The sequence below is a fragment of the Theobroma cacao genome, chromosome 2 (genome assembly GCF_000208745.1).
Source record: "Theobroma cacao cultivar B97-61/B2 chromosome 2, Criollo_cocoa_genome_V2, whole genome shotgun sequence".
NCBI lineage: Eukaryota > Viridiplantae > Streptophyta > Magnoliopsida > Malvales > Malvaceae > Theobroma > Theobroma cacao.
Genome location: NC_030851.1, coordinates 6441962 through 6456348, shown reverse-complemented (window position 1 = coordinate 6456348; position 14387 = coordinate 6441962). Strand labels below are relative to the sequence as shown.

General features: G+C 33.7%; 2 protein-coding genes and 1 long non-coding RNA gene across 4 annotated transcripts; all 3 read right to left on the bottom strand.

Moving 5' to 3' along the window:
• LOC108660573 lies at positions 572-3711 on the bottom strand. Of its 2 annotated transcripts, none has more exons than XR_001926337.1 (3): positions 3512-3711; positions 1429-1615; positions 572-981 (listed from the first exon to the last, which is right to left on the bottom strand). It is a non-coding gene; the product is annotated as an uncharacterized LOC108660573 (long non-coding RNA). The 2 variants fall into 2 exon arrangements; XR_001926336.1 differs by having other exon boundaries at positions 1429-1570.
• On the bottom strand, positions 2268-3512 carry LOC18608182. The gene has a single exon (XM_007042737.2). It carries the CDS (start codon positions 3320-3322, stop codon positions 2384-2386), a length of 939 nt encoding a protein of 312 aa, XP_007042799.1. The 5' UTR covers positions 3323-3512; the 3' UTR covers positions 2268-2383.
• LOC18608180 (L-type lectin-domain containing receptor kinase IX.1) lies at positions 9779-12241 on the bottom strand. Its single transcript, XM_007042735.2, has one exon. The coding sequence runs from the start codon at positions 11937-11939 to the stop codon at positions 9867-9869; it is 2073 nt and encodes a 690-aa protein (XP_007042797.2). The 5' UTR covers positions 11940-12241; the 3' UTR covers positions 9779-9866.

Genomic DNA, 14387 nt, shown 5'->3' with positions numbered 1-14387 from the left:
AGAATAGTTGATGAATATTTAATTAGAAACTTCACAGGATCAAATTCCAAGCTCCAATAAAGTTGGCATGATCAAATAATATTTGGACTTTTTCTGGGGATGCTAAAGAAATTTTCTTTTTTTCTTTCATTTGTTTACTCATGTATAGTATATACCACTTATATTGCTCATTTTTGCTCTGCAATAAATAAAATAGTCAAAAACAGATGAACCCAATCTGGTTAAAGAAGGAAAAGGAAAGAAATGGAAACACTAATACTAATGAGAGTGGAATATAACAGCACACCTATTAATTAGCCAGCTGATTCTAAGAACAGATACCCTACCTGGCTCTGAGGTTGTTACTTGGTTTTCCCAACAGAGAAAGTCTTCCATCTTGGACAAGTTGGTAAACATTGGAAACAGTTTAAATGTTCCAGCAGGAAAACCACTCAGCCATTAACTCTTAAGGTCTGTTCTCATTACCTCTTAAAACAAGACAGTCATCAACTCATTATTAGGCTTACATGTTATACAGCTAATAATTCCAGCACTTGCCCATGAAATATATCCTTATTTGCAACATCTGCTTGAATCCACAACAAATCATAGATATATATGTTACATACGATGATACCAACCAGCATATTTAGTAATGAGGCTAGGCCTAACTTCATCAATCTTGCTCTGGAAGGTAAATAGAGAACTGCTTGTTTGCTAAGTAAAGAGAATAATCCATGGCTTGGCATTTGATTTAAAGAAATGTAGATGACAATATGTACAGAAACCTGTGAAACCAGTAATCTGTTCATGTATCTGCTTAGTGCAATCTATTCAATGTCCTCAATTCTTTTCCTTTAAAAGCTTTTGCCTAAATATTTTTCACTCACCGGGACATCTCCAGTGTTTCGGTTTTTCCTCATCCCTCCTTTAAATATTATTAAGACTCAAGTGAAGCCCCATAGGAAATAAACAACATGATATTGACTGCATTAGTATTATCTGTAGATGTAAATGGCATTAGGATAACTCGATTAGTCAATTTGATGAAAAGAATGAGAAAAAAACTAGTTGCAGATAGATTGCTTTCTACAATGAAATTAATCTGGATAAGAACATGTTCTAACACCCACTCAAACACAGTGTATAACTCCCATTCTCCCAAACAACAGTTTGATGAGGATGATAGTTCAAGAACTGAGCAGAAACGAAAACTTTTCCAGACATATCAAAGTATGAAATGATAAACAATCTAAATAGAAAGCACAAATCTTCCTAAAATTGAAGAAAATGTTGTAATCACTAAATAGTCAGATAGCTTAATGAATTGAAAATAAAACGGAGATGATAAATCTAATAATAAACTAAGGTTGAAATAAGTGTTGAGAGACACTGTAACCTTGTAAATAAATGGAACCAGTAAATTTGTCCTCATTTGCCAATACTCACCTGCAGAAACAATGTGACATAAAGCATTCATTAATAAATGCTATGCTTTATGATGAACCCAAAAGTTCAACTTCCTCTATGGTTCCACTGGGAGAGGTTGAAGGAAAGATTGTTCGAGTTGCCATGTACGGCTGGAACTCATCTGTCCAACAAAAAATCTCTCATAGGACTTCTACTCTGATGTGCCCTTTTCATTTAAAATAACAACAAAATCACAACATTAGAAACAATAGATTCTAGTTTCCATTTCTTCTAACTGGAATATTAGGTGACTATTTATAGTCTGCATAACTGTATGATCTATGATTGCCTATAAATAGAGAAAATCAAACTTTAAAGATGGCAGAAATAATTGTATTTATATCTTTTTTAAATATGTCGTTTCATCAAAAACTGTCAGAATTTAATTACAAACATGAGTAAGTACAGAAGAGGAATCCAGAAAAATTTGCTCATAATATCGTGTTTGTAACAGAATATAAGTCTTTCTTGGTGAATAAGTCATTCTACGTTGCTCAGAAATGGAACTATAGCAGCGAATATCTTCTGGAATGCCAACAAAGATACATCACTAACATCTAAACTTTCCATCGCCGTTAAAATGATGGGAGTGAAAAGGCTTCAACCATCAATAATGTAGTCTGTACTAAACTACTTATAAAGCTCAAGAGAGTGATAATGGAGGAGAGAAAAAAAAATGCAATATCGAACTTCCTTCATAAATCCTTTGGTTAAATGCTCCCTAGATAAAATTCATTTACAGAGCTACATAAGTGGACATAAAGCTACATTTTTTATGAGAACAAATCAACTAAGGAAATCAAATTTTGGAGAAGAAAGAAATGAAAGAGCAGATATTAGCTGCACTGTATTGTTTAATAATCAATTTCCAAACTTTAAAAGATGAGCACCTAATTCCAGTCAACTCAACCTAAAGTAAAATACAATCAACATCTTACAATACCAAAGTTTCAGTTTCATGAGAGCTAACTGACTCATTCTCCATGCCATCTTCCTGGGTAGCATGCAAAAAGCTGAAGCCTACATCAACTTCAAATTGACCTAATTCATCATCTTTCACATAATGCTTCAACTGCTGCTTGCACAACTGCAATTGATTTTCCAGTAAACTCCTCTCTGACTCATGTTTCATTACAATCCATTGCAATGATTCAATAACTTGTTGATCATATTCCTGCTTCTGCCCTGCCATTCGCTTGTACTGATTAGCATCGATTTCCATTGAACTCTTCTCATTTTGAAGGCGCAAAATCATGGCCATTGCCTCATCAGCCGCTGAAGCAGCTGCTATTCTCTCCTTTTCAAGCTCTTGACAAGCAGCCTTTGCTCTTCTCCTTTCAAGTTTAACCAATTTCCTCAAAGCCATTACATCAAATTCTTCATCTTCAGGACAACATTCTTTCTCTTTATCATCACTATCCTCTTCTACAACATATTTTGCTTTACCATCAGTATCTTCCTTGACAAAATCTTTGCAATTTTCTAATGGTTTTAATGAACCAGAGAGACAAGACCTAATCTTTGGATCATAAACTTCATCCAGGTCGTGTTTTAAACAAATCCTACCTCTCAAATAATTTGATTTCTCTCTAACATCACATAAGAATTGCATTATACCTATATTAGTCAAACCAAATTGCAAAAATTTTAACCCCAAACCAAACACCAAAAACAGCCCCAAGACATTGAAAACATGTGAGAAGCGACCAAACACAAAAAACCCACATCCAAAAAATTCATTTCCTTGAGTCAAAAACTTCAAGCATGAAGCACAGTCCATCATGAAAGCCCCCAAGAAAACCTGTAAAATCCTGTGCAACTCAAGAACTGAGCACACAATCACCAACAAAATAAACTGACCCAGAATCTGCATGTGGGTACTATGACTTCGTGCCACTCTTATCTATATCCTTTTAACAAAATCTTGAAAGGCTCAAAAACTTGTAACATAAGCAAGAAACAGGCATTAAGATTTCATTGAGTTTTCATATTCTTTTTCTTTCCTTCGATTAGAACTCATAAAAGTGAAAAACAGAGTGCTGAAATTTTGTTCACCACTGACCTTCTACAACAGAGAAGACCCCGCGAGCATTGTTAATTGTTAGAGAAAACAGCAGATGGGGATTTATTCATGGAGAGAGAGTGGTGGCAGTTGTAGAGTATCCTGACAGCGTGGGTTTTATTGGGACACGAGAAGAAAGAAGCGAAGAAAACAAGGGGCCTTCGAGTAGGATATTCACATATTCAGAAGAGTCGGCCAAATTTTGATGTTTAATGAGAATCCGGTGTGGATAAGTATCTTACTGTTACTAACTATTCTTTATTATTATTTTTTTGACTCTATACTTTTTCATTGTATTATTATTTGTTTTCTTTCCAGTCATACAAACTCATTAGTTGAATTGTTTTAAGTTTTAACTACATTATTGGTTTAATTTTAAATATTATATTTATATATAAGTGTATTGGTCATAAATTGATAAAATTTACTTTTAAATTATTCAATAAAAACTTGTCCTATTAAAAAAAATAAAATGGACAAAATATAAGATGAATATAACATTTTTACTAGATATATTTGAAATAATGACATTTATAAGCATAATACTTAAAAAATTTATAAATTATTTAAAAAAATTCAAATAAAATATTATTTTTTTATTAAGATCAATCAAGTCTTTATATTTTTAGTTTAAAATAAATAAGTTCTTATAATTAATAATTAATTAATTATTATTAATTAAAATATTATTTGTTATTTTATATCACTTGATGCTAACATGACATGTTAATATATTATAATAGATGATAATGCGACATGTTGATATGATATAATGATATGATTATGTGACATTTTACCATTTATGTCAATGTTACGTGATAATAAAATAACAAACGATATTTTAATTAATAATAATTAATCAACCATTAATTATAAAAATCTATTTGATCCAAAATAAAAATATAAAATATAATAAAGGAATGAATTAAATAAATTTAAGAATTTTTTCAAACATCATACCCATATATAATTTAGAAAGTGTTTTTTTCTTCTATGATGCTATGGTATTAAGAAACTATATATTAAATGAAATTACTACTTAGCTTTCGCCGCTCTTACCTTTTAATGGCTGAGCACACTAAACGCATCAAATCAAGGTCTTAGACATCCCGAAAGCATGATCTATGTTTAGGTAATGCAACTAATTATCAGACATGCAAGTGGAATGACTTATTTAGCATTTATATACCTCAAAAGTTTCAGGTCACATGCATGCATGGTGGTGTAGGCAATGTTATTCATTGTTTGATTCTAAGTGTTTAATTCATTTTATAGAGTGCGACATGAAAGATATTAATCGTCGGGATTGGTCAGGTGTCACACGTTTCAAACTATTCATTTCCTTGATCAAAATCAGAACTGAAAGCCCTTAACGAGGACAACTTGCCCTTCAATTACCAATGTTGGTTTTTCTTATATAGAGCTTGGTTGAAACCGGAAAAAAGAATTGGATCAAATACCCACCCTTTGTATTCTACCAACAACAATAAGCAGTGTGATAATGCATAATTTACATGCCAATCGAGCCAGACCTCGATTTTTGCTCTATTTTATCCATTTTTTGTTTACAAATGGTAATGGCAATCGGTCTAAGAGCAAGAAATTCAGTGCCATGGAAATGCTGTAGAATGGAATTCTTTTCAGGCTAGATCCCAACCTATACTAATCCTCCATGGAATTTAGTATCCACAAAATTTATTGGACTGAACACAGTTGCGCTGTCCTCAAGCTGAAAGGAAGTCAAAAAGGCAGTTGGACTTGTTTGTTTCCCTGGAAACATTTTGTTGGCTTCCCACCTGATTCATTTGTGCCCTTGAAACTTGAAAGGATGGACTATCATTATATTATTTAATCTTTATCTAAAACCAAATCCTCAGACTGTCCCTTACACAGTGCCCCCTCTCATGGAAGCACTGTTCTGGGAACAGTAGAAATTCCAAAAGCACCACCCCACCTCCCTTCTATCTCATTTTGCTTTCTATTTTATTTTTCTCTTTTTTTATGGAATTTATTAATGGGTATTTTTACGTTATTACAATTTTAAATTTTCAATCCTATTCCTATTACTTTCAATTCAAATAATATCTTTTTATACCTATTCTTTTTTGTTTCATAAATATTATTATTAAGTTTCTAAAATAACATGACGTTAAAATCTTTTATATGATTTGTATGAAGATTGTATGAGTAAAAGTATTTACTTTATAAAAATTTACATAGTCAATTTTACTGTAATCAAATTATTATCTTAGAGAGTGTAATAATCTATGTACTATACATAAAAGTATGGATATTGAAAAATATCCAGACTTCATATATATATACATAAAAAAATGTATAAAAGTATGGATATTGAAAATTTTTTTAATTGACTAAATGAACCTTTTTGTTCAAGATTTATTCCATTTATAAATAAGAAGTCTAATTCTATTCTGACTTTAAATTAAGTACTATTTATGTTAGTAAAGTTCTAACCAAATTAAATTATTTAAGTAAGTCACATATTTTACTCTTTTTAAGAAGTTAAAATCTTAAAAGGTTTTTATTAAGTATTTTATGACTTTGCTATTATAAATAACAATTAGTATAAAAATAATTTCTTATGCAAGTGGATTATTACTTCAAATCTAAAATTGTTATTTTTTGTACTTTACAGATTTGTAGTGGAGAGTCTATCTCCTCAAAAGTTTATAAATTTATTGAGGTATAATATTTGAAAAAACTCTTAAACTATTAAAAAAAGATTAAATAAGCTCTTATTTATTTATTTATTAAGTTTAATCAAATTTTTATATTTTTATTTTAAGTCAAATAAATCTTGATAACTAATTTTTAACTAAATATTATTAATTAAAATATCACTTATTATTTTATATTTATATAGTGTTAACTTGATGTTAACATAGAATGTGAAAATGTTACACAATCATGTCATCATATTACGTGATATAAAATGATAAGTGATATTTTGATTAATAATAATTAGTTATTCAATAATTATAAAGACTTATTTAGTTTAAAATAAAAATATATGAACTTGATTAAACGTGATAAAAGAATAAGAATTTATTTATATTTTTTAATAGTTTAAGGGTTATTTTAGGGTATTTTGTTATTTATTTATTTAATAATTGATATTTATATATTTTGTAAGGTTTTAATAATAGTTTTATTTATAATGAATTTTTTATTTTTTAAATAATTTTTTATGTATATTAATATGGTTAACGTTTCAAATTACATGGGTGACATAAAAAGTAGAAAGAATAATAATAAGAAGCGTGCTGCCCAAGGCCTAAACGTCGACTCCTATGTTGAGATTCTTCCTTCTTCTTTCGAGGTAGTAATTTTTTCTCTGGTTTCATTGTGTCTATTTTGAATGATTACAGGTTTCAAAACTTGGATGCCACGCAATCCATGTATATTTTACGCTCTTTCTCTGAGCTTGAACTTCAAACCCCTCTAGCGCACAAATCTACACCCATGGCTCAAAAAGTGAAGAACAAGAAGAACAAGAAGCAAGTTCCTCCCAAGAAAGCCAAGAACGGGGCAGTCACATGGCCAGATCTTCCACAAATACTGGTCGACATAATCGCAAAGCAGCCGGCACTGATGCAAGACATAAGTTATGGAGGGCTGACCAAGTTATGTAGATCACCGCCAAGCAAATGCAATCCTAATAATTTTACACCACCATGTCTTCAACTCTTTGATGAGATAAATGTCAACAGTGACGAAAATTACGTCGAGCCTAATCTAAATGTTTCGTTTCACCGAAGGTGGTTCTGGTATTGGTATTTTTCAAGGTGGGCAAGGCCGCCGGTCCGAAGCTATTGGAAACATTATGTTGGTTTCTCAAATGAGGCTATAGTGGCTAAAGGAAACACATTTTCAGACCCCAAATCTTCAGAACTTGTTTATCTTTGGTATCCAGTTGATGGATACTCCTTTTCTAGACTCCCAGAATGGGATGAAAGGATTCCATTTACCCGTGTGGTGGTATCCTCATCAGCCAGATATTTATCTAATAAGAATCGTACTACTGTGATGGTCTTGACAGGAACCAGTCATCCAGCGTTTGTATTTTATCAACTAAGAGGAGAAGGAAGAAGGGAATGGGTGAAGCAAGATTGCACCCTGACTGAACCACATTGTTCGATGAAATCAGAAGGGAAGCATTTTATGACATTTACTAATGCGATTGGGTTTAATGGAAGGTTCTATGTTCTGAGCTTGCAGGGAACCCTTGCAGTGATAGATGCCACTGATTCTTATCCTAGAATCACCACTATAAGTTCGGAAAGGGCTGTTCCTTCTGTGTTGCCAAAGCATTTCAGAGAATATTTGCTCGAATCTGAGGGGAATATCTTATTGGTTTTCCTCATCTCTAGAAGATCAATCAAAGTTGTGGATGATGTAGAAGTTTTCCAGCTTAATACAGCAAACCTCTCATGGGTTAGGATGGCAAGCCTTGGGGATAGAGCCTTGTTCTTGGGAACTAATTGTTGTATGTCAGTCTCCGCAAGCAGAGTAGGATGTAGAAGCAACTGTGTCTATTTTACCTATCACACAGCTGATGGTTGGTGGGTATTTGACATGGAAAAGAGCTGCATTTCACCAGGCTGGAGTGATGCTGCCACGACGTCTCCTGTTTGGACTGCACCAATACAAGAAGAATGATTTTATTCACCAACAATATATTAAACTGTCGACCTTTGGATGGAAAATGTATATGTTACAGATGTTTTATCCTGTGATTTGACTTTGACCTTTTTCCTATGACCGCGTCTTACATGTTATTTATTTGATGGAAGAGAAAAAAAAAACATTTATCCGCTTTCAAAAGGTTTAAGTCAAGTATTTAATCATTTGATTCATTAATTAATATATAATTTCTTTACTTAGAGTAGAGTTTGAATGTTTTTTTTATCAAATAAAAAAAAACTTGGACGGGGAGCGAATAACCCCTTCGACATATCATGATTAAAAATTAAATTAATTTAAATTTTATAAAAGATGGAGATCATATATCATAATATTGAAATTTTTTTAATTTTATCTTTTTCTACTGTACATTAAGTCAAAGTAAATGGTGTGTTCAATATTTTAAGCATGTTATGATAGAAAATCAAATTAATTGAAATTTTTAAAAATGGATTTAATTGATCAAACTCTTGAAAATAACTAAATTAATTGAAAATCAAGGTAGTTCCATCATACATCATGCAATCAAAATTTTTTCAATTTAATTTTTTTGTAATGGACGTAAAGTTAAAGTAGAAGGTCTTTACGGTATGTTATGATAAAAATGGAATTAATTGAAAATTTTTAAAGAACCAATCCAGCTCTTGAGGCAACTGAAGTAACTGAGAATCAAGATGATTGGGTCATCCACCTTCAAATGGAAATTTTGTTCAACTTTCGTCTTTTGGTAACGTACAAAATTACTAGTGACCAATTGCGTAGGAATCTCCATGGCGTAGTCATCTGGAGATAATTTCTCTCAGTGCCGTCTGGATAAGCCAATAACAACTAAAGTCCAGCGAGGGAGGCAAGAATGACTGCGCTGACAGTGTTTCTTACAACACGCTACGTCAGTTGTGTAATTTCTTTAATGAGAAATTTTATGTCACGGTGAGCAGCCATTAATTGCTTTTTTTGGTGAAAAAATATTCCTCTAATTCTAAATCCAATTACTAGTTATCAATATGTTTTTTGATTGGTAATGACAGATGAGTAACACTTTTCTTTTTAATTAAAGAAGTTTCATGTTTATTTTTTCATATTCCAAACTTAATTGCTTCTAGGAAAATTCAATCATCCATACCTAGGACTGAGTCCAACAACAACTTAATTATGCTCGGACAATGGTTTTGATCGACCAGGTACTTTGGCTTGACTTTTCCCCTCACCCCTAGAAAGTGGCTTAACATTTCACTCGCAAAGGCAGGGAATTTTTCTTGCTTCGGGTCTCTCCAGTATACATCACCATTTGCCTATTGAAAAGAATTCCATCATGGCGGGCGCTGTAATTTTTTGGACTGGAAAATTTTTTTTCTTTGAAACAGAAATGGACGCATAATGAATTGTAAGCCTTGAGACCGGGTGAGGGAAAAGATCCAAACACGTTTTACGACCTTTCTATGGGAAATTAAATTTTGATTTTCTTTTAATTTCCCAGAAATTGAATTTTTCTTTGTTTCATTCTTCTTCATCATGATCAAAACTAACCAGATTGAATCACAGATAAAATTGAAGAAATCTAACAAAATTTTAAAAATGAACATGTTACAGACAAGTATCAAACAAGAAGTCAGTGGTGAAATAATTGAAAGAAACGAAAAATGTTGACATGTTAACAACTGTGAATCAAAGCTGAAACCTCGTCACCTGAGGAAGTTGGATGAAAACATTCAAATGAGGTGCTTTGATTTGAGGAAGTGGTTGTTGCAGATGTGGTGGTTTGGCATGTGCCCTCACTCGAGCTTGTATAATTGAATCGATAGGAAGGAACCGGAGGAAAACACAAAACCTCTGGCATCTGGGATGGAAGAGTGGGCAAAGGAATTTCGAAATTAAGAAGTTGGATTGCCTGCCTTATAGAAGGCCTTAGCTTGTAATCTGGATGAGTGCACCATAATCCAACAGACAGCAAACATCTCATCTCGTCTTCATCAAATTCTCCATTCAGTGTTTCATCTACTGCTTCAAGAAGCTTTCCATTCACATGTAGCTGCCAAATCCACGTGGACAACACCACTTTGGCCTCCTGTTCCTTATGTTCCACTGCTCTGCGCCCACAAGCCACCTCCAGTGCCACGACTCCAAAGCTAAACACATCAGATTCCTTGCTAGCTTTGCATCTGATCACGTACTCAGGGGCCAGATAGCCCATAGTCCCAGCTAAAACTGTTGTTTGTGAGCCAAGGCCATGTTCAAGAAACTTAGCAAGACCAAAATCACCTAGTTTGGCATTGAAGTTCTTATCCAGCATTACGTTGCTAGGCTTGACATCTCTGTGAATCACACATTGCTCCCATTCCTCATGGAGATAGAGCAAGGCAGAAGCTAATCCTTTAACAACATTATACCTTATTGGCCATGTGAGACGATTACTCTTGCCGTAAAGGTGAGAGTCTAGGCTACCGTTAGGCATGTACTCATAAACTAGAAGGAAATTACCATTTTCATGGCTCCAACCAATAAGTTGAACTAAATTCCTGTGTCTCAAATGACTTATGGTCTTCACCTCAGAAACATACTCCTTTTTCCCTTGATTAGAGTTGCTAGCTACTTTCTTGACTGCAATTTCAATGTTTTGGTCTGCCAAGTAACCCTTATAGACACCTCCGAAACCTCCCTGCCCAAGTTTTCCCTCTTCCGAGAAGTTTCCCGTTGCAGTAACTAATGCCTTAAAGGTGAATCTCTTCGGTCCAGTTCCCTTTTCGAAGTCCATGTCCATGCTGTCATCATCAACTTCTTCAGGTTTTTTCCTTCTTGAATTTCTCCAAAAAGTACCAACTATTAGCCCCAACCCTACAAAAAAGACCACCACTGCTATGATTAACCCCACCTTCCACATCTCCAAACCTTCATCATTTGGAATCACGGGTGAAGTAAAATTCCAACTTATAATCAATTGAGTTGGCGCTGCCTGTCCGCTTGATGCTGAGAAGCCAACATACACCTTGGGTGGCAACACTTTACTTAAATCCACATTGTAGGTGAGACTCAACGTTTCCGATTCACCAACAATATCCGCGAGTTTGACAGCGACCCTAAAAGCCTTAGATGTTCCATTGTAAGAGAGAGTGGCACGGTGGTGGTAGGTACTGTTACTGAAAATACCCTCATTCCAAATTGTGCTATTCACGGAAACTATAGAATTGACATCTAAACCAATATGGATGCTACTAGGATCCCATTCGTTTTTGAACGTATCAAATTCAACTGCAACCATCTGGTTCGATGAACTTCCATTAATCGTCTCATTGAATAGCCCCAACCATCCTCCAGAAGAATTTATTGGAGCAACCAGCGACTTCTCTGAAGTTATAAAGAAGGCCAGACCACCGGAACCGATACTTGAATTATACTGCTGTTTTGGAAGCGAGATTGCGAAGTCAAAACTAGTGGTGAAATCCGTGACAAAATTTGTTCTGGGATCCCACAGTTGAAAAGGTTTGGCATAGTGAACTCGGCCAACAGAATTTTGGGCTGTCCCTTTAACAGGATCGGGATCAATGAGTCGAATCACCCGGCCCCCAAATTCTGAGTCACCTCTAGTCGCATCATTAACAATAATGCTTGCGTCGTTTGGGTCGAAGCTGCTAGGAGGATAAGAGAATTCCAGGCAACTGGTGAAGGAGAAGGAAAGAAAGATGGAAGAAACGAAGAGAAAGAAGCAGCAGGAAGATTGATAACCCATTACGGCGAAGGAGATCAAAGAAAAGGTAATAGCATGGTGGGAACCAAAATGAATAAAGGAACTGGTCCAGAAGAGCTTAAAACAAGGCGATTTTGCTTTGATTTGTGGATGGGGTTTCTGTGCGTGTGAGACCTTTCCCACTCCGTAGTGGTGTTATGACTTTGTAAAAGATAATTGACTGTGCCAAAATGGCTAGAAGGCTAGACGACATACAGATAGGGTTGGAAGACTCCTCACGTGCAGTTGAAAAACAGATACCATTCTACTGCAGTGCATTAGATGATGCAGCAATTTGTATTATTTTTTTATTACTGATAAATTTGGTTTGCCTTTTTTATTTTCCTTTAGAAATCAAAATCTAGGTTGAATTTGTATTAATTTTTATACAAAAATTTCTTCTCCGTTTGATTTTTAAAGTTTTAATTATCACTTCCTTAATTTGGAATTTATCTCTTGCTATTCTCTCTTTTTTTTTAGCCAAATAAAACAACTTTTATTCACAAACTAATTCATGAGAGTAAATAAACATTTAACTTTCCGATTTTACAATTAATTTTTCACTTGGTTTCTGTCAGATGCACACTTGAAAAAATAATTAAATAAGATAGAAAAAGTAACATTTATATAAAAAAAATATGATCGTATAAGGGAATGGATCATAACTTTGGGCATCTAATTCTGACAATTCAATAGTAAATTAACTTGTAGCATATAAATATTTATACTAATTAATTTATTCAAGTCAAGGGCTAAGTATATTCCTAAGTCCTGTTTAACTAGCCATGTTTATTAATTATGACTAACATTGAGTATCTCATCAAACCTACATTACTAATTCCATTTTAATTTTCCTATACAATTTGGTTTCATATTACTTCACTTGTAGTTTTATTTCGTTTATTTTTCTTTCTTTATTAGTACTAAATATGGATTTAAAAATCAAAATAAGAAAATTCCCAATTTCTCCTCCCGGTTCAAGTTCAAAATTATGGTGCTAATAAATCAGAAAAGATTTCTTAAAAGTAGGATGTAACAGTAATATCTCATAAAGAATATTTGCTTTATAAAAATTAAACACTTAGTTTTATTGGCTATTGAATGAATGTCATCCAACAAATTCGTAGACAAAAGAAGTTATTGTATGAAAAAATGATCATGAGATACAACTTGAAACATGTAAACGTGGCCTATTAGTTGGATGAGACGAATTGAACTATGATAATTATCGAAAATGACTCTAAAAAAAATTATTGGGGGTGGGTGGGGGCTGCGGGGTCTTACAAGCCAACTTGGTACTCTATATACAACTATTGGCTACTGTCACCATTAATTTAGGTAGTGGGACGCCGATTATTTTCTTGTTAATTTGCATTGCCTTTCTTTCTAATGTGTAATAAAATCTAGTAAAAGAACCATAATCAACAATAGAAACCTTATATTCAATATTGAAAACCTTCCTCTTAAATTTTATCTTTTTGCAACAAAAGCAATAAAAGGGACCTTGAATATTAGTGAACACCTTCCTTCACATATAATTTGTTGTTAAGTTAACCCAAACCTCTTGTGTGGAATAAAAATTATACTGATCGATTTGTTTTACAATTTTCATAATTCCAAAAATGTAATAATTAAGTAGTATATATATTCGAATAAAATTATAATAAAAGAGTTGAATCTTTAATCTTAATTATGTATATATTATAGATATATAATCTAACCATAGCTTTAACAATTATAATGATTATAACCTATAATACACAGTATGTATCACCATGATTCTTGTTAGTCTCTGGTGATTGGCAAATTAATACATCGGGTTGCCTCCCAAAAGTGGATAATAATTGGAAACAAAGGACAACGGAATTGACTAACTTCAACTCGAAATTGATCAAGTAAGTTCAAACCTGGCGTATACTATGATTCATGCCTGGCTAAATAATTCCGTATATTGTAAGCAAAAACGATGGTCATTTTTTTCCCAGAAGTGAGGTTTGTTTGCTAAGTCTAAGCGTTTGGACAAAGTCCTCCTCGTGTCGTGAGCCCGGTAGACATTGAGTTGCGAGGTACGACTTTGACCAGAAGCTCGACTTTCACTATTACCCCACCCCTTTGCCTGGGTGAAGGTTGGTTTCACCAAAGCCTACCGACTCCAACCCACACTTCCGGGTGTTCAGCGGCCATTGCTCTGTTAAGCCAGCTTATGTTGTGAACCAAATCGAAATACTCCGTAACTTTTGTTCAGTAATAGGTAATTGAGATTGTCACCTGGGTGTTAGTGGTTTCTCAAGATCGCTTCCGGCTCTAGGCCTTTTTACTAGTTATCCGGCTCTAAGCTTCTTAGCTAGCTATTCCCTTTTCTTAAGTCGATCCAGTAGATGAGCCTCTTTAATTCTCAGAATCAAAGGGTTGAAGCTTTTTAGCTAGCTAGTCCCTTCTTAAGCCGGATCC